Raw genomic sequence first — 24,990 nt, 5'->3', positions numbered from 1 at the left:
GCTATCTAGCTCCTCACAAACACTTTTAATGCTCAATAGTAAACATCAAGCACTCTGGTTATTAAATATAGTCCTTTGTTTCCAGAAAGAAACAGTTCCCCTTCCCCCTTTTTAAATGCAAGAGTCTTTAATAGGAAAAGAGAAATAGGCTAATAAAATTTCTACCACCAAATAAAGTGACAGGACAAAAATGACTTCAGTATTCTTCCAGTTTGCAAATGTTTTCCATTTACTCTAAAAGCACATCTTACTGACAGATTCCTTCCCCACCTCTTTTCTGAAGGGCAAGGAATGCTAGCATTTCAAACTATTTACTACTTTTTATTTCCAAAATCTCATTTACGTTTTAGGTTTTTCTAATTCTACCTCAACAGACTCTTCACGTAATGAACTACAAAGTGAACTCTCTCACTTCACCATCAAATAGAATAAATGATGCACCCCACGGTGAGGCGAGAGGACTTTGGAGGAAATGAAAGCAGAAACTGGACACAGTCCTCAGTGGTAACTCCTGGCTGCCAGTGTGGACTGCTCCAGTCTCCCAGTATCTCCTCTTTCCTTCTTCAGCAAATTAACACCAATTTCCCCTTAACTAGGTGTGGCCAAGTGACCTAATTCTGGACTCTGGATCTTGGCAGCACAGCAGTACAGGATGTGGGCTTCAAGAAACATCCTTATGGGAGGAGAATGGCTCTGTCTGTTCTGACTTTTCCTAGACTAGAGTAAGGACAAAGTACTTGAAACTTGTGCAGCCACCTTGGACTGTGGCAAACCTCAAGTGCTAGAGACAACAGCCAGAAGCTGACGGTGTCTGGACTGTAGGGCTGTGCCCCGACAGTTGTAGATTGCATACTTCAATGTTTCCTATGTAGAAGAGGAGATAAGCTTCTGTTTAAGATCTTAGTCGTTCGTATTTTCTGATACACAACGAAAGAGTTCCAACATCGATTCTTACTCTATTGGGACTCTCATCTCATATGCCCTGTAAGTTTCCTGAGGTCAGTACTAAATCTTCGTGACTCTGTACTCTATTTTGAGAGAAAACGCCCAAGGAGACTCACTTAACTCAGATGACATGAGGACAGCAGTGGTCCCTCAGCAAGGCTGGGCTCAGGGTTCATATCCATGTAAGGCCTTGCAAAGCGAGCCACACTGGCACAACATGGAATGTTCTCCTAACATACTTCTCACTGGCCTGACATCGCCTGTCACCTGTGACTTATAAGAGTTGCCAAAGGAATGTCTGTTTGGTCCCTAGCATCTCTTGCAGTCATTTTTCCTCTATCAAAGCTGCTTTCTTTGTTTATAACCTTTGTCATCTATGAGATCCCTAGCAAGGACTCTTCCTTCTAGTCTGTCTCTTCTTTTTCCTTTCTATCTTTACCAGACCACTGGACCAGTCTACTTTAAGGACTGAACTGCCAAAGGCATAGAAAGCTATACAATAAAAGTTAAACTCCATGTTCTACATGTAGTCAAAGCAACACAACAGGACTTCCGGGTCTGTAGGAGTCTCAGTACGAGTTTTATGTAGTTTTATATCCTTCTTGCTCTCTGCAATTACTTAACTAAGACCGTCATCTATCTTCCATCTAACACGGAGATTATAGTCCTTATTTCATGGGGTTTTAGGAACAATGGAAGAGACACGGCAGAGAAAATGGCAGCTTTGGTGTTTTGGGCAGACACGGTGCTCAGTGACTGCACCGCCTCCACCATTAATGGAATCCAGATTCGGGCGCATGCAATGGCCACAACTTAGAACCCTCGACTAACTCCACCCTGTTCCAGCCTGTCTTTGTCAAATCAGACTGTATTTTATTTCCTACAAATTTCATAATCTCAGAAATTTAGAGTGAACACTAATGAATGTTTGTGGGTGATGCACGGCACTGGATCAGCTACTAAGAGTTGTGACTTCCAGAAGCCACTGCTTCCTTTTTGGATGAAAAGAGGAAATATAAAATACCGTATTCCCTGAATACATTTTTAATCATCCTGTTTTCGTGGTGCTGTAAACGTCTGGGAAGACCTAAGAATAGATGCCACAGAACGTCTCACCTCAACAGACAGAGATGAGGAGTCTCAATTTTGAGCATGCTTATTTTTTAATGGTATTGGGAATTGAACCCAGCACCTCACACATAATTACTGACCTACAACCCCAGTCCTAATGTTGATTTTAAAAATATCCTTTTCCCCCCTTCTATATTTCTTGAAATCCTACTTATTCATCACTGACCGCCTAGAAAGCCATCTCTTCTGGGAAACCTTGTTCTGGTGCTCCAGTGAGCTGTAAACTTGCTTTTGTTAAAAGGCACACTCTTTGTGTCTTGCTCACTCTAGAACAGGATACGCATGGCTGTGTGTGGATGTACTTGTTGTCCCTCCTAGGGAATTGACACTAACTTGAGACTAGAGATGGAGCTTTTCCACTGCTCACAGCAGCTACCCTTGGTCTTACCTCTGTCTACTGAGGTTATCAGAAAATCTATTCTTAGGTCTTCCCAGACTTTTACAGCACCACGAAAACAGGATGATTAAAAGCGTATTCAGGGAATACAGTATTCTATATTTCCTCTTTTCATCCAAAAAGGAGGCAGTGGCTTCTGGAAGTCACAACTCTTAGTAGCTGATCTAGCACCGTCCATCACCCACAAACATTTATTAGTGTCCACTGGGTACACAGCTTTTCCCTTTCCGAACTTCCTAAGGCTCTGGCTCAGATTCTCACTTCCTCTGGGCCTATCCAGATTTTTTTTTTCCATTTCTGCATTTCAACAACAATGAATCTCATATTTGGCTTTGAGCATTCCTCCTAAAGATGATGGATAGGCACAAAGCCTTCTGGGACACATTAGTACAGCTGCCAGTGGGCAGGAGGTGCTTATAAAATACAAAGCTTGGGATTCTGGGAACACATGTGCAGCTATAAGTGAACCGCCCAATGCTGCTGGAAAGAAACACCCAAGACTACTTCCTTTTATTCTTTTTAAGTTATGTGTGGAAGAGGCAAATCATATGACATTGTGAATAACCATAATCTCTGCCTGTTGGGTCCAAGTGCCCTAGAATTATAGGGAACTTATAAAGTCAATTTTAGAGCAGTAAAAATCTTTTCTACTTTATTTCATAATATCAAGTATGCATGCCTGATGTGGAATATTTTCCACATAATCATACAAAAGAAAAAAAAATGACACACAACTGTAAAATTTAATGAATTTAATTTAGTTTGGTGTGTAGCTAAACAATGGGATAAATGTTTCCGTGAACTAAAGCCCAATCAGTCCTCACCTGCAGACCTCAGCACACCTGTACTGTGAACTAAGGCTTTTAAAACCCAAAGCATGACGTGCACAGTGCTGCTACCTCCCAGCACTGTGAACCTATAGAACTGCTGTGACACAGAGCTGCTGCACTGGCCAAGGGAGGCACTGACTTTAAGAAAACTGTGACAAGAAGTGATGTCATATGTATCTTGAATGGCAGGGGACAGTGAAGGGATTAAAGTGGCACGAATCATTATGGAAGATGCAAGAGGAAAATCTAGAAAAAACACAGAAAAAAATATTCTTTTTTTTTTTTTGTCCTTTCTTTGTTCCTTTTTAGGGAAGAGTCCTTCCAGAGCCCTCTGCCAGGATGGCCCTTCCCAAAGGCACTCCCCTGGGTTCCTACCCTCCATGCTGCCCATTCTCCCAAAGGGAGATGATGATCAATCATAAGAAGTTGTTTTGTTATCTATTCAAACTGCCTTCATTTTGATTTTTACAGTCATATTAGTGTATAGTGAAAACTAATTTTTCTAGAGTTACAGAGATGGCTCAGCAGTTCAGAGTACTTGCTGCTCTTTAGAGGACCTGATTCAGTTTCCAATACCTTTATTGGATGGCTGGCAACTGCCTGTAACTCCAGTTTCAGGGGACCTGATGCCCTCTTCTGGCCTCCTTAGACACCTGCACTCACATGTGCACATTTGCATATGCAGATGCACACATATACATAATAAAAAATGGATCTTCTAAAAAAAAGAAGAAAAACCAATTGTCTGTTTAAAAACTGTTTAAAAACTGACTTTTAAAGTGGGTAAATGAGAGAACTGGGCACAAGTGACTTCCTTGACATAGGATTCTCTTTCTCCATCAGAATAAATGAGCACCACCATTGACTTTGCCTTGTTTCTGCCTGTTTCCTATACAGATACCTTTAAGGAACTTTAAACATAATTTTTGTTCTCAAAAGAATTATGTATTAACTCTGAAGATTTCACTAAGAAAGGTAACCATTCAATTTGGGAAATCTTGATATCTGAAGGGCAAATTTAAGAGGGGGAAATAGATTTGTTACTAACATAAAATGTCAAAGCACTTTCTTGGATAAAGATAGTTTCAAGGGGCTGGAGAGAGCTCAGTGGTTAGCACCTGCTTTTCTTCCAGAGGTCATGAGTTCACTCACGATACCCACATCAGGCAGATTACAGGTGTCTGAAATCCCAGCTCCAAGAGATGTGATGCCTCTGGCCTCTGCAGGTACCAGCATTCAAACATATATACCCACATACACATAGTTAAAAATAATAAAAACAAACCTTAAAATACTTTAAACAAGACATTTTAAAGTTTTGTTCTTGTTCCATCAATATTGTATTCTTGTTTTCTCATTAATATACTATGCATAATAATCAGTCAAGCTAAATATTATCCCCTCCCATAAAAAATAACATAATAGATCCATATAAAAATTAAAATATCCAACTGTGTGGTGGTATATACTTTAAGCCTAGGTGATTGTGTTTTATTTTTCTTTCTTTGTTTTTCAAGACAGGGTTTCTCTGTGTAACCCTGGCTGTCCCGGAACCCTGTTGACCAGGCTGTCCTAAAATTCAAGAGATCCGCTTCCTAAGTGCTGGGATTAAAGGCAGAGGCAGGTAGATCTCTGTGAGTTCAAGCCCACTGTAGTTTATACACTGAGCAAATTCCAGATTACACAAGGCTGAAGAGTGAGACCCTGTTTAAAAAAAAAAAATCCACTGGGAACTCTAGAAAGTAGACACTGCAAACCAGAATCCTCAACAGATACAGTAGAGTGAGGGAGAGGGAAACCTGAGAACTGCCAGGCATAATCACAATAATACAAAGTGCTTACGCTTGAGTCCACTTACAACACAACTCTTTTCAGGCTGGTGGCATGGCTCAACCCTGGTTCTTACTTACCATATCATCTACATTTTCATCTTATTTTACTTTACAGATCTTAATTTTGTTGACATGTCAATATAATAACCTTAAAATTTATGTGATAAAATTATAAATGGTCTCTTCAAGTCCAAGAACCACACCACACACAACCAGTCCCGCAAATGGCACAGAAATGGCATCAAGAAACCCCGGTCACAAAGATACGAATCTCTTAAGGGGGTTGACCCTCAGTTCCTGAGGAACATGCGCTTTGCCAAGAAGCACAACAAGAAAGGCCTGAAGAAGATGCAGGCCAACAATGCAAAGGCAGTGAGTGCACGCGCAGAAGCCATCAAGGCCCTTGTGAAGCCTCAGGTCACCAAGCCCAAGATGCCAAAGGGCCCCAGCCGCAAACTCAGCCGCCTGGCTTTTATCGCTCACCCCAAGCTTGGGAAGCGGATTCGAAGCTACATGGCCAAGGGTCATAGGCTCTGCCAACCAAAGCCCAAGGTTCAAACCAAGGCAGAGGCCAAAGCTCCAGCCCAGGCCAAAGCTCCAGCCCAGGCTCCTAAAGGTGCCCAGGCCCCTGTGAAGGCCCCACAGAAAAGGCTCCTACCAACATGAAGCCAGACGGACTGCCATGACACACCTACCCACACACTATTTGCAGATGACCAGTGTCCTAGGCTGTTTTTACAAATAAACTCGAGGCAAGATTAAAACAAAACAAAACAAAACAACAACAACAAAAAAACCCCCAAAACCCACCCCCCCCAAATAAATAAAATAAAATTATAAATGGACACAAAATAAGCTCATTTTGGTTACTATAAACTCAGGTTTTTATTTAGAATCTATGGTTAGATGAATAATATCAGCATTTTCTTATATGTTCCTTTAGGATTAGTAATGGTAGTATGTTAGCTTATAAATTGGAAGAGCCAGTCAACTGATGGCCATGAAGTAAAAAGTCACCAAAATTCAATTCTGTTTTTACGAATAAGGCCAACAGATCACCTTGTTCTGGTATTTAGGAAATAGCTTCTGTTAGAGAAAATGATCTTGGCAAAATATTCAATGAGCTCACCAAGAGCCTGTGTTGAATAATGAGTTCATGTTATATGATGCCACTGAAGAAGAGCATGCTGTTGGGCCCCATTTTGGCCCTGGTTTGGGCCTTGAGGACAAACTGGAGCCTGGCTTGAGTTTCTGCGGCCTTGTGGGAGAGCCTAAGCCTGGCTAAAGTTTTGAGACCTATCTCAATCACTTCTGCATTGGAGTGACTCAGCAAGACCTGTCTGGCCCTGCCTCTGCCCAGTCGTTGCTGATGTAGAGCTTTGGCATTGGCCCTGTCAGTCATCCCATACCCTCTGTTACCCTTCCCTGCCTCCTATGTCATCTCACCCCACCAAAAATCCCCTATGCTCCAAATATATATATATATATTCGAGAGGCTGATGCAATAGAGTTGAGTTTCTGCTTCTACAAGACTCCCAGTTTGGTGTCTTTCTTTTGTGCCATTGACACCCACCATCCCGCTCAGCCCAGAGAGGCCAGGCAGGACCAGACTCCTCGCCTGGACCTGTTGGCAAGGAGCCAATGGCAAGCTCCATCCTGACACAGCGCAATTTAGAAGTCAGTGTGTACACTTTAACATCACAGTGTGTTAATCCATGCAATACTCCTGCATAGCAGGCAGTAGGAACCCAAGCATCCATGGATTTATGCCTAACAATTTTGGAGCAACTGTGTTGCATTGGCTACTATCAGGAACAGAGTGGTAAGTTAGATGTGGCCCATTTCTTGAGCTACACAATCTGGGAAGAAAAGAAGATATAAAGGGATAGGTTACAAGGGAATGAATGAATAAAATGAACAACAGCAGCAAAGTAGTGGCATAAAAGCTCCAGGGTTTCAGGAAGAGGACAGCACATTCAGGCATGCTGCTCAGGGAGGGCAGAGTGTAAGCTGTTCTAAGAGTAGACAGGACTTCAGTTTCTAGTAGAGAAGTAATTCAAGGTGTGCTGGCTTCTTCTATTTTATTATTTTGTTATTATCAACTTGACACAAATAATAGTGCCAGGAGGGAACCGACTGAGGAATTACATAGATCAGACTGGCCTGCAGGCACATCTCTGGAGTATTCTATTGACTGTTCATTGATGTAGGAAGGTCCATGCTGGATCAGGAAGCAAGCTGACCATGAGCCAGGATAGAAAGCCAGTAAACACTGATCCTTTGTGGCTTCTGCTTGAGTTCCTGTCCTGACTTCCCCCAGTATTAGACTGTGACCTAGAAGTGTAAGCTGAAATAAACCTTTCTGCCCCAAGTCTGCTTTGATTATGGTGTTTGGTACAACAGAAATCAAACTAGACAAGGGACAGTGGGTAGTTAGGGCTAGTCTGGGGACTACTGAATAGGCTAATTTACTGAATAGACATGTTCCATGCCCAGGGCATAAGAGGTGATCATGTAGGCACAGCAGGGTGACAGCAATGGAACGTCCATCGGTTCCTAAAGGATGTTGGAAGGCAAGGCTGGATGGGAGAAAAGGCTGCAAAGACACTGAGACGTCTCTTAACACTCTCTGGGGATTTGTGTAAAATGAGTAGAGAGCAGGAATGAGTATTTAAGACCTCACTATGTGCAAAGACATTTATTTAAGAATATTAGCTATAATGTCCTATTGACTGTAATAGTCCAGAACTATCTTGAAAGGGTGACAACACCAACTGCTATTTCTGGATAAGGAAACTGAAGCTCAAGATCAGAAGTTTGCCTCAGGTAATTGACTTAGTAATATGAAGGCCGGTAAAAGAGACTTCAAAGCCCACAGCACCTGCACTAAATGACCAAGAGCTCTCGTTTCCTACTCTCCTTCTATCTAGGATCAGCCACTTAACATGATACCTGAGCCTCCAGCACACGCTTTGACAGCACTGCAAGGAAACAACTGTGACAACAGGAAGGTTCCTTTTGAAAGACGAAGTTGGGAGACTTCTACCCTTCAACAACCACAACCTTTTTTGTGTTAGCATGAGGTCCAACACCTGAGACTGTGTTAGCTGCTCTCTGATCCCTAAGGGCAACACTAAGGTTTGGCATTTTATTCTGTTCTCAACTTCTCCAAGGAAATAAGACAGTTTATGTGATTCTAAGATTGCAACTTAAGAGTAGTTCTATCAGTGAGATCCATTCCCAGCCCCAAGTTATACTCTGGTCCTCACAGGCAGACTGTGAGCACAGCTCCAGCATCTCAGGGGCTTGGCATAAGGGCCTCTCTCCTGTTTCTCCTGCCTGATTCCTTTACCCACACTGTGAATTCTAGAGCAAGCTCTCTTCAGCTTCTAGAAACTGAAGCACTGTCTTGTTCTCTAGGTCAGCCTTTCTGATTTTAAACTTTGCTCACATCTTGGTTCCTTATATTTTTTATTAAGTTATAAAACATCACATGACCTGATACTGACTCTGGCTGCTGAGAATCACCAACCTTCCTGCATGCTGCCTGGGCCCCTGGAACTGCCCTAGATCTGTACTACTTTAAATGGTCTAGAGACATCAAACTATAGCTCTCCTTTTTATACATGTATACATCTTTGCTGTGACTGATATAAGAAGTATATTCTAACCATTTCCTCACAATGCTTTTATTCTGGAAAGGGAAAACTCAGCCTTCACATACCTGCAGCACATCACCCAGGTCTGCTGTGCTAATATCTGGATCCTCTGTAGTGTTGAAAGGCACAGGGGTTATTCGTACAAGGGTGAGCACTCGAGGTTCTGGATATCTCCATAGCATCATCCCTGGGCTCTCTTCTGTTTCATTATAAAACAAGACTTCATACATACCAGGGAGTTTCAAAGGTTCTGCCAAATGAAAACAAAATTATAAGTTTTTAAGAAGGAATATGTTTGTTTCTCAGAGAGAGAATAAAAGAAAATCACACAAAGAAACTAATTGGTCAGTATAAATATGATTTAAGATGGAAAAAGTAAATTTTAGGGAATGATTGGTATATACTTCTTTTCTACTGTATCTGTACTATCAAGTGCTCTACAGTGCTATTCAGCAAATTCATTTCAAAGTGCATCTGGGCACAGGCACTGTATGCTCATGCTGCATATACTTACCAGCATCCTGTATGTACTGAAAGATGCCTGTCCGCAGGTCATCTGAACTTTGTTCAGTCTTAAAAACTTGAGTCTTTTCCACAGGAGATGGTGTATGGGGTGCTGATTCGGGAACCGGCATGTCAGACTTCCCTTCCTCCTTAAGATACCCACTGAATAATTCATGCAGAAGAGCCAAACAATTCAAATGTTCTTGACCCCAGAAAACCTTCAAAAGGGTATGAAAAAGTTAACAGTCTTTAAACATAGACGTCTCTTGAGGATAATTAGGTACCATCATGTTTGAATTAATGTGACACTATAGTTATGTTCAGTTTAATTACTGATAATGAACTATAGTTTCTAAGAATTAATAATTTATTGTTTGAAATTCTAATACTTGAATAAATAAACAACAAGGAAAACATTACATATTGTGTGAATAATAATAAATTTTAAGCTGTAGATTAATGGTGATATTATATTGTTGTATAGTATTATTTTTTAGTTCATTTAGAAAAAAGAGGGGTGGGGAGAGACAGAGAATACTTTTTAAAGGGCAAGATTAGGAAACACAGCTTCCCTAGGCCAAATATTAATAAAATAAAAATAATAGTCCCATGGAATAGTTCCTTCCCTTTGTCATGAAACCGAATAGTCCTGGCCATATGGCTGCTTTCTAACAAGAGAGAAGGAAGCTGACCAATGGACTTGAATTTAGAAGGTTCCTAGAGTTTGAGTTTAGTGAGACTGTCAACATACAACTCCAGTCTGACAATCCAGGGTTTAGTATCTGAGGAGCTTGAGAGCCAAGGATGCAGAACTCGGGAAAGCTACTTGACCAGTGAGGCAATGACCAGTAAGGCACAGTGATTAATGTCAAGTGGCTAGAACGCAGAGGATAAACTTTATTTTTCTCTTTTAACTGTTCTTAATGCTTACTTTTTGGCCTCAAAAAAAAAAAAAAAAAGATAGTACAATTAAAATTCATTATGAAGCTGCACAAAAGCCTTTTCAAAGCCACAAAGTACTTTCTTTGGCATCTCCCCAATTTGTGGTTCATGTCAGTAAAAGAAGTGAGAAGTTGAAAAATTACAACTTTATGATGATTTTTTTTTAAGATACTTCATTTAATACACTCCCTTTACTGATACATTAGTTACTTTAGTTTTCTGACTGAATCTTGGTACATGAAGTTGCATAAAGATGAAGCTGAGTAGGAAGAACAACAATATCAACCAACCAGAGCTCCCAGGGACTAAACCACCAACCACAGGGTACACATGGAGGGACCCAGGGCTCCAGCTGCATATGTAGCAGAGGGTGGCCTTGTCAGACATCAGTGGGAGGAGAGGCCCTTGGTCCTGGGAAGGCTTGATGCCCCAGTGTAGGGGAATGCCAGGACCGGGACGTGGGAATGGGTGGGTGAACACCCTCATAGAAGCAGGGGGAAGGAGAATGGGATAGGGGGTTTCTGGAGGAGAAACCAGTAAAAAAGATAACATTTGAAATGTAAATAAGTAAAATATCCAATAAAAAAGAAAAAAAAAAAGAAACAGGATCGAGATGCTCACACGCTCCATGAACAAGCACATGATAAGAGGTTGGGAATTAACATGAGTGCAGTCTTAGTAATTCAGCATCATCTATCTAAGGAACCTGCAACCATGACAAGCGTTGACACTGCTTGATGCATGCTGACTACTCTATAGTGAGACGACCCCACCATTCTAAAGGTTCCAGCTAGCATTTCCCTTGTCAGTTATACAACCAAGGGAAACAAAAATGGATGTACATAGAAAATCTCATCTGCAGATGTTCACAGAAACATTCAGGAATAGTTCAAAGTGGAAAGACTCCCAAACCCCTTCAACTGATAAATGAATGGTAAGAAAATGTTCTAAAATTGACCATGGTGATAATGACCATAAACCATAAATATACAAACAACAATTATAACTAAACCCAACCTATTTAACTTTACTGGCAAAACAGGTTGAATTGAATGGTATAGGACTCAATTCTTCAACAACACTGTTAAGGTTCAATAGGCACCATCTGACTAAATACTTTGTCATACAAACATTTAAATTTTAGTGAAGCACTTGAAACCAAACCAAACCAAACCCAACCAAAACACAGGGTAGTTAAAAACTTATGGGGAAAGCACAGCTGATCCCTACAGACCTGTAGCAGACCACCTCTTAAATCCATGGATATTTTGGGTATAGATTGTTGCAGCCCTGGATTGCCACTGTGTTTACACCATTTAGCTTCCAGGCTGACAGCAGCAGAAAATGGTCCTATAAGAATCCGACTTCTTTCTTTGAGGCTTGTTTTAAGGAGAACATCACTTATGCTGAGGCGGAATGATGATCCAAGGCTTGCGCCTGAAGGAGACATGGAAAGGTGCACAGTATAATTATTCTCTCTCTCTCTCTCTCTCTCTCTCTCTCTCTCTCTCACACACACACACACACACACACACACACACACACACACACACACACACACACACAGGTTAGGGTTTTTAAACAGTGTTAATTCCTCCTTGCCAGGTCTTTCCCAGTTGGCTTTCCACCAGCTTTGTGCCGTTGTTATAGAATTCTAGTTATGAGGCAGGTAGATATTCACATTCCTAAGAAAGTGATATTTGCCAAAACATTATGACTTTTTCCATGTGTGAGCAGTTTAGGTTTTATGAGCAAAGACGGTTTCATTAAATTGTGCAAGTTTTTCAAACAAGTACATTAAGAATAAGAAGAGCTGCTTCATTTGTCCGTTATTGACATGATGTGATTGGGCAATTCCCTGTGATTTCTTACAGCAACAGAGTACAGTGTATTACTGTGCTAAACACTCAAGCTTTGGGCTGGCCCAGGTTAAAATATAAAACAATCAAAATACATAACATATGCTTTCTAAAAACTTTAGCTTAGTCCAAACTTCACACATTATAACCACTTGAGGTTTACAAAGTCTTAAAAACAGATAGTGGCAGGTTAGATTTATGAGAAAAACTGTATGCTATAGTTCAAAGTAAATACACCCAGAAAAGGAATATACTTTAAAATGTAGGTTTCCTTTTGAACTTGAAGTAGGAGTGTGGATCAAAACCTTTCTATAAAGTATACAGCAGACTTCAAGGTACTAAGAGCACAGTGCAAGTGGCCAGTTCATTTTCCTCCCAAGAAACTCATATTCTAAACTGTCATTATGAAAACTGATTTTTCACCAGGACAGATCATAATGCCTAGGGATTATGCTATTTGATCCTGTAAAAAGATGAAAGATTAAGAAACACCTTAGGCCCAAGATATACACCTTTTAAAAGTACAGTACCCATACTGACTTTACAGTTCTGTGAAGAATTGAAAATTTCCTATGTTGTATGTACTTTCTGTGGAAATAAGGTATACATCTTTAAATCCTCCATGGAAGGCAGGAGATCCACAAGTTTGGGCTATGGCTTGTTTAAAAGTTACCATGTTGAGAAATCAATTTCTTAAATCTTTTTATCAAACATGTACTGCCAAAACTTCTTTTTTTACAATTGCCTGAGGTTTTTTGTTTTGTTTTTGATTTTGTTTGTTTTTGTTTTTATTTTTTAAATACAAGGTTTTGCTAAGTGAACCAGGCTAGCCTCAAACATACAGAGATCTGTCTGCCTCAGCTTCTGTACTGATGGGAGTAAAGGCATTCACTACCATGCCTAGCTAATTATCTTAGTTTGAAGCTATGTTTCATTTATACTCTAAAAAAAAACCCCAAATCAAAATAAAAACCTAAAAATAGGCTCAAAAGCACACAGGAATTAAATAGCACCTTTATCAATAGAGCTGCTCTATCTCCTGACAACTATGATATATACGTCACAGAGTATACACTAGATAATCAGACACTAGTTCACCATGCAGATACCATTATAAACACACAGAAATGAGTAGTAAGGGAACATCACTCATATTGCCCACCTCATGTATATCCAAACTATCCTACACTGAGATAGCTACTTATCTGCAGGGAGCTAAAGTGAATGTCCCACTCACCGCTCCCAGTTGCAGTGTTAGTACTAAGGCCCCCTAAATTACTTTCCATTTTAAGTCACTATCTCCAGGAGCCCAAACTGAGAAGCTTTGGTCCCTTCCTGAAGGTTCTTGATGCTTTGGATATGTTTCTGCTTCATCAATGCTATTTCATTCTTTCCAGCTCCATCCTCTCCCACTCCCACACTTTAAGTCATCAAGGAAAGGCTGTCCTGGCCGCTGTGCTGATGTGGAGGTTCTTTTCACTGAGCACCCTGGAAACAAGGACCATATGACCCAGTGGGAAGAACTGAACACACAGCGGATGTTTAGGACTTGTCTCACAGAACAGACTTGCCAGGTAGGAAAGAAAGGTTCCCAAATTTTTGACATTTCTCACTTTACATCACTATAAGAGAGGAAAGCTGAATGGAAAACCTTGATAAGCTACTTCCTCTAGCTAGGTCTTCGTTTGTTTGTTGTTTGCCCAACAAAGCAAACAAACAAACCCTTATATTTATTTACAAGACAGGATCTTACCACTTAGCCCTGGCTAACCTGGAAACTTGCTTGGTAGATCACGCCTTTTTGAACTCAGAAAACCAAGTACTTCCACTAACTGGGTGGTGGGATTAAAGCCTGAACCTCAACACCCATAGATGTTATTTTAAATTGGATTCTTCCCCAGGACGTCTTTCTCTCAAGCTAGACTGCCACCAAGTTTAGGTGTTATCTGGACCAATCTTGCAGCTTTTCTTGTCTCCTGTGATGAGACTATGAATCTTGACCGTTGTGTGGGATATCTGTCACTTTGGCTTATCTTTTGCTTTCCTATGAGCAGAATGAAGTTACGTGTTTCTCACAGAATAACTGACAGATTGATTCCCTGGGGCACCACATAGGACACAGGATCCTTCTGTTCCATGGCTATGAACAGTAATTGAAGCTTTGTCTGTCAGAATTCCCACTCACTGGAGGATCACCCTTTCTCTCCTCCCTGAGGGAAGATCCCTGAAGACTCACAAGATACTCATCTAACTCTCATATACTAATGCTACTACTAATCACTAATGGCGCTCAATGATTATTGCTATGTTGGTGGCTTTCTAGTTCCCCGATTTACAAGTTGTATTTATATTAGTACTGAACGCTAGATATTCACCTTATGAGTCAAAATTCAATATTATTCTTTGTGGCTTAAATTATAACAACTTTGCTCACTGGGAATTGCACCTTAAGTTAATACTTTTGATCTACCTCCATCATTTCTTCTATTCCTGTTACAATGCCATCTGCTGCCAAGCATGCACCTATAGCCTCATGGGGTGTTCCCTATGATTGGCTGACTGAGGAAGAGAAGACTAGGACTTGGTTTACTCATGGATCTGTACGTTAAGCAGGCACCACCCAGTAGTGGATAGCTGCTGCATCACAATACCTTTGTGGGACATCCTTGAAAGATTCAGGTGAAGGAAAATCTTTACAGTGGGCAGTACACACGGTATTACAGTTTGTTTGGAAGAAGAAATGGCCAGATATATAATTAATTGTTCACTGACTCATGGGCTGTAGCCAATGGACTGGCTAGATGGTCAGAGACTTGGAAAGATCATAATTGGAAAATTGGTGAGACAAACATCTGGGGAAGAAGTATGTGGATAGATCTCTCCAAATGGGCAAAGGATGTGAAGATATTTGTGTCCCATATAAAGACTCACCAACAGGTGACCTTAACTGAGGAGAAGTTCAATAATTAAATGGATAAGATGACCTGTTCTGTGGACAGTCAGCCTCTGTCCCCACCATCCCTGTCATTGCTCAATGGGCACATGAACAAAGTGGCCATGGTGGCTGTATTGGCTGGTTTTGTGTGTCAACTTGACACAAGCTGGAGTTATCACAGAGAATGGAGCTTCAGGTGAGGAAATGCCTCCATGAGATCCAGCTGTAAGGCATTTTCTCAATTAGTGATCAAGGGATGGGGGGTGGGCATTGTGGGTGGTGCCATCCCTGGGCTGGTGGTCTTGGGTTCTATAAGAAAGCAAGCTGAGCAAGGTAGGGGAAGCAAGCCAGTAACATCCCCCCATGGCCTCTGCATCAGCTCCTGCTTCCTGACCTGCTTGAGTTCTAGTGCTGACTTCTTTTGATGAAGAACATTAGTGTGGAAGTGTAAACTGAATTAAACCCTTTCCTCTCCAACTTGTTTCTTGGTCATAATGTTTGTGCAGGGATAGAAACCCTGACTAAGACAGTGGCCAAGATGAAGGTTATGCTTGGGCTCAACAACACAGACTTCCACTCATTAAGGCTGATCCGGCTACGGCTGCCACTGAATGCCAGATCTGCCAACAGCAGAGACCAACACTGAGCCCCAGATATGGCACCATTCCTTGAGGTGACCAGACAGCAACTTGGTGGCAGGTTGACTACACTGGACCACTTCCTCTGTGGAAAGGACAACGTTTTGTTCTTATTGGAGTAGATAATTATTCTGGTCATGGTATTGCCTTTACTGTACATAAGGCTTCTGCCAAAACCACCATCCGTGGACTTACAGAATGCCTTATCCATCATCATGGTATTCCTCACAGCATTGCTTCTGACCAAGGAACAGCCAGAAAAGTGTGACAGTGGGCCCAGGAATTCACTGGTCTTACCATGTTCCCCACCATCCTGAAGCAGCTGGTCTGATAGGAAGACGAAATGGCCTTTTGAAGATGCAGTTACAGCACCAATTAGGTGGCAGCAGCATGGAGGGCTGGGGCAGAGGTCTTTAGAAGGCAGTACAGGCTTTCAATCAGTGTCTGATATATGGTACAGTTTCTCCCATGGCTAGGATCCATGGGTCCAGGACTCAAGGAGTGGAAAAGGGAATAAATCCACTCACTACCACTCCTAGTGACCCTCTAAGAAAGTTTTTGCTTCCTGTCCCCCCAACCCTAGGTTCTGCTAGCCTAGAAGTTTTGGTTCCAGAGCAGGGAGTGCTCCTACTAGGAGCCACAATAAACACTCCATTGAACTGGAAGCTCAGACTTCCTTTTGGTCATGTTGGGCTTCTAACGTCTTTAAACCAACAAGCTAAGAAAGGAATAACAGTGTTGGAGAGGTGATAGATCCAGATTACCATGGGAAAACTAGATTGCCTCTCCACAATGGAGGTAAGAAGGATTATGTCTGGAGTGCAGGAAATCACTTAGGGCATCTCTTAGTACTACCATGTCCTGTGATTAAAGTCAATGGAAAACTACAACAGCTTAATCAAGTACGATGACAAAGGAGGGCACAGACCCATCAGGAATGAAGGTATGGGTCACTCCTCCAGGAAAAGGGCCAAGACCTGCTGCGGTGCTTACAGAGGGTGGAGAAAATACAGAATAGGTAGTACAGGAAGGTAGTTATAAATACCATCTAAAGCCACATAACCAGTTGCAGAAACAAGTATTATAAAGTAATATGAGTGCTTCTGTTTTATTTTGTTAAGTATACATTTGTATAGATATTTGTGCTTTCTTCCAATTTCCTTAACATCAATCAGTATTTAAGTTGAGATACTAAAAGAATGTTCCCAAGGGACACTGACCTATTCTAAACTTACAAATGCGTTTTCGATTGTGATTGTATGAGGAATAGTTATACCATGTTAGGTATATTTATGACCTAGTTATTGTTTCACTTGGAGATGAGATATAATTTGTGTCAAGTTGACAAGGAGTGGATTATAATGGCTATTCCTGATTGTCAACTTGACTATATCTGGAATGAATTACAGTTCAAAATTGGAGGGCTCACCTGTGATCTAGATCTTGAGGCAGGAAGACACAAGTTTCTGACCTGGATTTGGGCATGGAGATCTTGAGGCACAGTGGCCATGAAAAGCTTAGGCCCAGGCAAGGTAGTACATGCCTTTAAACCCAGAAGACTGAGGCAAGGAGATCTGAGTTCAAGGTCAGCTTAGGACAAAGCAAGTCCCAGATCCAAGGGTGGCTGTGGGGAGCCGACAGAAGGTGGCTATCATCCTTGCAGCCATCTTGAGCCATATACCCTGACAAGAGACTTGTTTACAACAGCCTACAACAGCTGAGCACACTCTGATAACATCTTGTTTTAGATACCCAGGATTTTCCTTTGGGTGTGTGAGACTTAAAGGCGTGACTTAGAAGTGAGACATATAAAAGGCAAGAGGCAGAGAGAAGACAGACACTTGAGACTTGGAGCAGCAATTAGGCACTTGGCATTTGGAAAGAGACTAGGGACAAGGAACTAGGATTAGGATTTGAGACTAGGGACTAGGAACTCGAGACCTGAGACTTGGTACTGGGAACTAGGGACTTGGAGAGAAGAAGAGAGACTGAAGAATAAATGGGATTGAATCACACTCTGTTTGGTCTCCATTCTTCGAGTCTGTCTTCACGCTCCTCTTGCTGAATCCAGACCCATGGACTGGAGCAGTTTGGGGCAGTGCGGGCTCTAACAATTTAGCCCCTAAGGCTTTTGGCAGTGCAGGTTCCAACACTGATAGAGTGGTCCCCAACATTCTGGCCCCCAAACGTGGGGCAGTGCGGTTCTCAACAGGTGGTAGCACATACCTTTAATCTGGGCCACCCCTTCTGCTGGAGGCCTCCATAGGGAAACTGGAAAAAGGAAGATTCACTCTTCTTTGCCTGCTTGCATTTACTTGCTAGCACAGCTGTTGGAACCTACTTCTAAAGAAGTGCAGCTGAAACAACTAGCCTCATGGGACCGAGCAACTACTAGATTCTTGGACTTCCCATTCACAGCTGCCCATTGTAGGGTTAGTTGGACTGCAGACTATAAATCATCACAATAAATTTCCTTAATATATAGAGACAATCCATAAGTACTGTGACTCTAGAGAACCCTGATTATTAAAAAAAAAAAAAAAACCAAAAAACCAATGGCAGATATTTAATTAGAGTCATTGAGGTGTAACAGCACGAAGGAATCTTGTCAGAAATACCTGATGTGGAAAATGGGCATCTTGCTTTGTTTGCAGATTGACATACTTTTCAGCAAATATAAAAACTGCATTCAAGAAACAAAAATCTTATGACCTTTAGACTACTCCTCTAGAGGACCAACAAATGCAAACCACTTGTTTTGAAAAACATTTAAAAGCACAGCCAGCCTGTGGCTTCAGGATGACTCACCCCCATATCACAATCCTCCCCCCACAGGCCATCTGCAAGCTAATCCAAGCTCCTGAGTCCAGTTTTGAGAGTACTCAATGACCACAAGTGTGAGCAGAGTGAAGCCAGGTATTGTTTGTTTGTTTTTAATCCAGCTGGAAGTAATCTTGGGCCACTAAAAATCAGCAAGCATATGTTAGAAACATCCGGAAGCAAATTAGCATAACAGGGAAACATCAGAATGCCTCAAAAAGGATGAAAAAAAACTTTTAAGTATAATCCACAAAAATATGACTAAGCCCCCTAAAACCAAAATCTTTCCATTTCATGTTCTTTCATATTATTGTGAAGCACATAAAAAATAGCACTTGGTTGTATAAAAATGAAAAACAAAATCACCCTGTTTTCCATCCTCAAACAGAATGTGTAAGTTGATTGGACCCTACTTCTACTCAAGTTTGCAATAATCTTATGTAAACATTTTATGCCTATTAATTTCATAAGTAAAAATACTCAATAAAGTAATGCAGTAAAACAAGGAACTATATCCACTGTTCAGTGAACAAAGGGTAACAGTGCCCAGAACAAAATAGCAGGAAGTGAGACCTAGTTTGGTGGCCTTTCTCCAAGATACCTTTTAATTTCTTGTAGGGAGAACTGCAGCCCCCAAGACCTCTTACCCAGTCCTATGTAGAGAATAAGACTGGATCCCGGCTTTAATCCAAGCCTGTCTTCTCAATATAAGAAACTAGGAAAATAAGTTTGAAGAAGTTATTCTTTTCTTCTTTCTATGTAAAAGGAAAATTTTGAGACACCCAAACACTTGCTTCCCGCCCCCAACCCCCAGAGATGACTATGGAAAAGATACAAGTGCTTGCCTGCTGCAACTGTGATGAGCAGTATGTGACAGAGAGATGGGGGAGAGCATAGCCAAGCAGTGCACTGAAAAGGAGGTGGAACCGGAAAAGTGACCGTTGTAAGGAACAGTTGGATATGAGGAGGGGTCATGGTGATGTCTGGGCCTGTGCTGCAGCTAAGGGCCATGTCTGGGTCTGAGTCCTACTGCAGCCAGGATCTGTGCTGATGGCTGTGGCCTGTGTTGCCACTGAAGGCCATCCAGATGTCAGTGGTCTGGGCTGCAGCCTGAGTCCATGATGATGTCTGAGCATTGTGTTGAACTGGCCATATCCCCTGCCTACAGTAAGAGAGCCCCTCACCTGGGCAGCATGGAAGAGGTGGCTCTGGTGGCACTGGTCCAGGATAGCTAGCCCTGATGGAGTGAGAGTGGAGAGCTGCCCCTGCCCCTGCCTGGGCAGCTGTGGGCACCTCCCTCCCCGGGCCCCACCACCTGTAGCAGGTGGGTGAGCTGGCTCTGCTATGGCTTGGGTGCTAGAGAGTTTGCTCAGCCCCTCATCACCTGCTGCAGATGGGCGAGCTTGCCCCACTCCCACCTGAACAGTGTGATGGAGCTGGTCCCACCCATCCATCACCTAGGGAGAGCTGGAGAACTGGTCCTGGTAGCACAAGCTCAAGAAAGCTGGTGGGCCGAACAACTTAGCTACTACCCAGGTCCAGATCCAGGGCTTTGAGTTGGCCCACTCCAACATCTGACAGGTACTTGAACTCAAGTGCACAGTTCTATCTGTGAACTGCAGGAGCACATGAAGGGGTCAGTCCTTCAGAAGCAAAGCTCCGGTATCTCCATGACATGGGTAACAACAGGATTGTCAGATAGGAGTTCCAGAGAGGATCTAGTATTGATAGTGTAGCAGAAGTTAGAGGCCTTGAACCAGACCAATGACTCACTGCAAGGACCATTTGCAATTAAGCTGTCTGGGCAAAAGGGTGTTCTATGTGTCACACTGTAGCTTCCTTGGTGAGGTGTTTGTGTGGAACTGTTTTGTTTTCTTTTGAGAGGAAGGCTGCAAGGGTACAGGGTGGGTATGGAGGGATGGGAAGATAAGGAGGACTGGGATACATGATGTGAAATACACAAAGAATCAATAAAAAGTTAAAAGGAAAATTTCTCATGAAAGAAGAAACATCTTTCTACCTTGGCTGCTCATACTCTGTCCTTGTCTAGGAAAGTTATATTTGTGAAGTGTTTTAAAACTCTTGGATCTTGAAAAATTAAAATGTAAACACCATGAAGTAATGGAAGATCACTATCCCTCCTCCAGATGGCCACCATGCTTGCTGTCTTACACTATATGAGTGTATTAGGAAAGCAAGATTTGATTGGATCATATGGACATGTTTTAAGAAAGCTGACTGGCACATTTGACCATGAGAGGCCAAATCTTTTACATTCAGATTTGATTTTAGAGAACCTGACCTACATTTGAATTCAGGTAAACTAACAGGCTAGTACTTAACATTAGTTTCCAAGCTGCTCCCCTCCAACAAAACCCAAGACTAGCTTCAGTCTCTAGGCTAATCCCCAACAAGACCAGCGCTTTCAGGTTACACCCTCAACAAGACCAGTGTTTTCAGGTTATTCCCCCAACAAACCTGCACCCTCAGGTTACAAGCCCTCACCCTGCCTAACAATCACCAATGCAGAGGAGAGCAGAAATTAAGTTTATAATATGACGACTCCCAGCACCAGCCAATTATGTTAAAGGCCACAGTAGCCTTCCAATAGATGCTTGCACCCGCTCCCCACTTGCTGCTTACTATGAAGTCTTGCCCCAATAGACATTTTGGGCTCCCCCACCACAAAAACCATCCTGTGTGACAGTGGTGTGATTGGGGCCCTGAGCTAGCTTGAATAGAATAAAGACTCTGCTGTGAGTTGCAACAGATTGGCTCCTGTCTGTTTTTGGGGGATCACTAACATTTCCCTGGTATTACAACCACATATTGAAGAATAAATGACAGCCTTCTTAGAGAGGAAGAAGGTAAAAGATACTTGTAAAGTTTCTTAGATGGACACAATAGCTGAAGAAAGTTCTGCTGGGTTTGTGTTTTAGGAGGCCAGGGTCTCACTATGTAGCCCACGTCGGCTGTGAGCTCCAGCTCCTCTTGCCTTCCAGATACAGGCATGTGCTATCACGCCTGCAGAAGTGATTTCTGCAGTCAGTCATATGGGTGAAGATTGCATATAAACTTAATGTTGAAAGCAAAATATGACTGTAGTGACTTAGAACCTGGTCTTGGTCTACATAATAAAAGCTTGATACATCAGAAAAACCAGAGGCCATCAAAGTCCATTTTACCTCAAAATATCCTTGTGCAAAAGTCTACCTTTTCAGGCTTATCCCAATGAAGCAGTTAAGACTAGCTCACTGAGTTTAATCCCAGGATTCACTGACATATAATGGCACATAGTACTCATAGTCCATGAGATCATTTTAATGTTTCAAGTAAGCTATAAGTAAGGAATGTGAAACTAGGGCTGTGGAGACCGACTAAAGGTTTTGTTTGTAGTTACTATTCTATCAAGTTGGTATCATTACTATTTAGTAAATATTAAATGCAATATGTTTAGGTCATAAATTTTATGGGAGGAAAGGACAAAGGGCTTCTTGATTTAAAAATGTATGCCTTTATTAATTTATTTATTTTTGTTTTTTTTTTTTGTTTTTTTTTTTGAAACAGGGTTTCTCTATGTAGCCCTGGCTGTCCTGGAACTCACTCTGTAGACCAGGATGGCCTCGAACTCAGAAATCTACCTGCCTCTGCCTCCCAAGTGCTGGGATTAAAGGCGTGCGCCAACACCGCCCAACTAAAGTATGTCTTTAAAAATAAAGTTTAGCTCAAACATTAATGATCCATGGCTTCAGCATTCAAGCGGCATAGTTTAGCTGACAGAGGGAGAAGAGGCCCATAAGTAGCAGGCATGTCGACTCTGTCAATCTGCTTTAAGTGCTCTGCTGCGTGACAAACACTGTTCGTAGTTAGGTTACTGATTTCATTATGCAAGTAGTAACAGCACTGTAAGTCAATGTTTTCCTGTCCCAGGCTCTTGCATAGCCCCAGCATGTTATAGTAACATACCCAATGCGTCTAGGGGACCAGCCAGGGTATAAAAAAGTATCTCATATATTTTCATTTATTAATTCCTGCCAGGCTTGTTTTCCCAGTAATCTCTCAAGCACACAGCCTGCTCACTTCTGTGGAGAAGAGGGCAATCTGCTGTGGCCACAGGCAGAACTCAATACTTTCACAAAAACAACAGCATGGGGTAATTTATCTGTAGCCTTCTAGTTTCCCATAGTCTCAAGGCTGGAACATTTAATGCACACCCATTTCACAGACCACTAATGATGTTATTAGGATGAAAAGGAGGGCTGCTAGGAAAAGGTCTCTAATACTTAATCACTAGGGCTGGAACGTTTCTTCCACAGAAACCTTTTGTGCAATGAATTTCATGTCACCTGACAGCAATTTTGTTGTCTTAAAGGCTCCCTTTCTTCTCTCCAAATGCACTGTTTTGATGTGATTATGTGTGAAGTCTGTATCAGTTGTTTTTATCCAGATGCAACCAAATTTAGAGAAACTGAAACAGAAAGCAACTGCTTCACCACATTATGGCATCATATAGGACAGGCAAGCATCACTGTTATGGACTATGGTAAAAATACATCACTTGAGGCCAAAACCATTCTGGCAAACAAATTAGATTAAGTTCAGAATCTGATAATTTTGGTAACGAGAAATAAGCTAATATTGGTGGAGATGAGGTTTGAAGGTGGATTACACAGGACATTATAATGACAGTAAAGGGTTTCTTATTAAAAGGAAACAGTCTGATGAAGATTTCCCAAGAGATCCATATTTATACAGTTAACAATTCTTTTGCTAAAACAATCAAGCTTTTCATTGTTGTACATGGATACACGTGGGCTGAGTAAACTACAAGAGCGTGTGACACACGGTGAACAGAAAGCAATGATATTACACAGGCCACAGCCTTGAACTCATCATTAATAAATGTCTTTCCTACATTCAGCTACTCCGGCTGCTGGAAGCCTGTTTTCTTCAAGCACTTCAAACACTGAAATCCAGGAACATTTATTATTTTAATCCATTACAGGCAGTGCTTGATTTAACTTTATTGGTTGTGGTGGTGGTAGTGGTTATAAGTGGGGGTACAGCAATGTTCTTTTACACATCGTTTCAAAAGGGCTTAATTATATTTTATAGTTTGGACCAGGAATTTTGTTTGTTTTTTGTCTAACAAGGTTCAAACGGAGTTCAGGTCAGTGATGAATCAGAAGAAAAAGTCAGAGATGGTTATCTGCCTGATGTGAGCTCATCCTCCTCTAGAAGGCTGGGCAGGTACATCATGTTCACCACTGGACAGGAGATTGCCCTGATAGCCCTGTTCTGTGGCTCATTACAAAGTTTTCATTTTGTATGCATCCTTGAATATATTGGAGATTCAATATAGTGGTTACCTTCTATTTCTCTGAAGTTATTATACTCTGAATTTTAAATGATTCCTGATGGGCAGATTTGGAGGCTACATCAGCACTAAAACATAAAATGTATGTGTCAAATGATAAGCATTTTATAGACATAGCTTTTCATCACAGAACAAATATATATCACAAAAATCAAAGATGTGGACCTGTTTCAACAAAATAAATGACAATAAATGACTTCTGTATAAACATGTCCAAATAGCAAAAAATCAACTAGTTTTTAAAAATATTAAACATTCATATTCATTCCCCTCTCTCCATCTGCCCCCCCCCCCCCCCGTGTGTGTGTGTGTGTGTGTGTGTGTGTAGAAAGGCCCTTTTCTGGGCTTGTGGGATGATGCAGTATAATGGCACTATCCATTGCATGCTGATGATTTGATTCTAATCCCCAGAACCCCTGAAAAGATGGGACATTAGAATTGAGTCCACAGAATTGTCTTCTGGCCTACACATATACTGTGGCATACCCCCCACACCCCTACGTCATACACACACAACTAAATAAAACATAAAATTGACCTTTCTTGAGGGTTGATACTGTTTATTACTGTCTTAGACTTTATCTACTCACACATTATAATGATCACAACAAAGAAATCTAAATGTTGGGTCTCATATAGTTAGGTTTTATTTTTCATCATATTAGAAAAATAATATGAAGTATTATGGGGGAAATTATAATATCTTTTACTAGTTTTTATTTCATCTTAAAGTTCAGGACCTCCCACATTTGGGGGAATGCCTCAATAGTTTACCAGAATGCACAGAAAACTATCCTTACATATAAAAATAAGTAGTCGTGAGTAATTTCAGAGTGTAAAAGAGGCAGTCCTAGCTCACCAGTAGTGACTTTGAGCCTTATTACAGAGCACTAGGAGGGAATCTGCCTGGGATTAACAGTGGTGCTCAGTCCAGGGATGAGGAGCTATTATGTTTCATGGACTCTAGGCCATCTGTTCTGCCCGCCTACATTTTACTTCTGCAAAATCATAAACGTATCTCTACCTCAGGGACTATAGAAAGGCATTAGAATTCTTCTGCTTTTCATTATCACAAGATTCAGTAACTCATTTCATTGTCAAGACAATCCTCCTTTACTCTT

At 41.5% G+C, this 24,990-nt stretch overlaps 1 protein-coding gene and 1 pseudogene across 5 annotated transcripts in view; one reads left to right on the top strand and one right to left on the bottom strand.

The window, feature by feature from the left end:
• Window positions 1-24,990, bottom strand: part of Vps13b (vacuolar protein sorting 13 homolog B) — a 567,993-nt gene that overhangs the window by 118,394 nt on the left and 424,609 nt on the right. For all 5 annotated transcript variants that reach the window (XM_076911259.1, XM_034516325.2, XM_076911256.1 and 2 more), the window contains 3 exons: window positions 11,475-11,677; window positions 9,309-9,516; window positions 8,860-9,044 (listed from right to left, as the gene is read on the bottom strand). In XM_076911259.1, coding sequence (XP_076767374.1) covers window positions 8,860-9,044; window positions 9,309-9,516; window positions 11,475-11,677 — 596 coding nt within the window. The remainder of the gene's footprint in view (window positions 1-8,859; window positions 9,045-9,308; window positions 9,517-11,474; window positions 11,678-24,990) is intronic.
• LOC117718633 (large ribosomal subunit protein eL29 pseudogene) lies at window positions 5,310-5,855 on the top strand (annotated as a pseudogene).

Source organism: Arvicanthis niloticus, chromosome 13, assembly GCF_011762505.2.
Source record: "Arvicanthis niloticus isolate mArvNil1 chromosome 13, mArvNil1.pat.X, whole genome shotgun sequence".
Classification (NCBI taxonomy): domain Eukaryota; kingdom Metazoa; phylum Chordata; class Mammalia; order Rodentia; family Muridae; genus Arvicanthis; species Arvicanthis niloticus.
The sequence above is the reverse complement of the archived record's forward strand: the minus strand, read 5'-3'. Positions and strand labels throughout refer to the sequence as shown.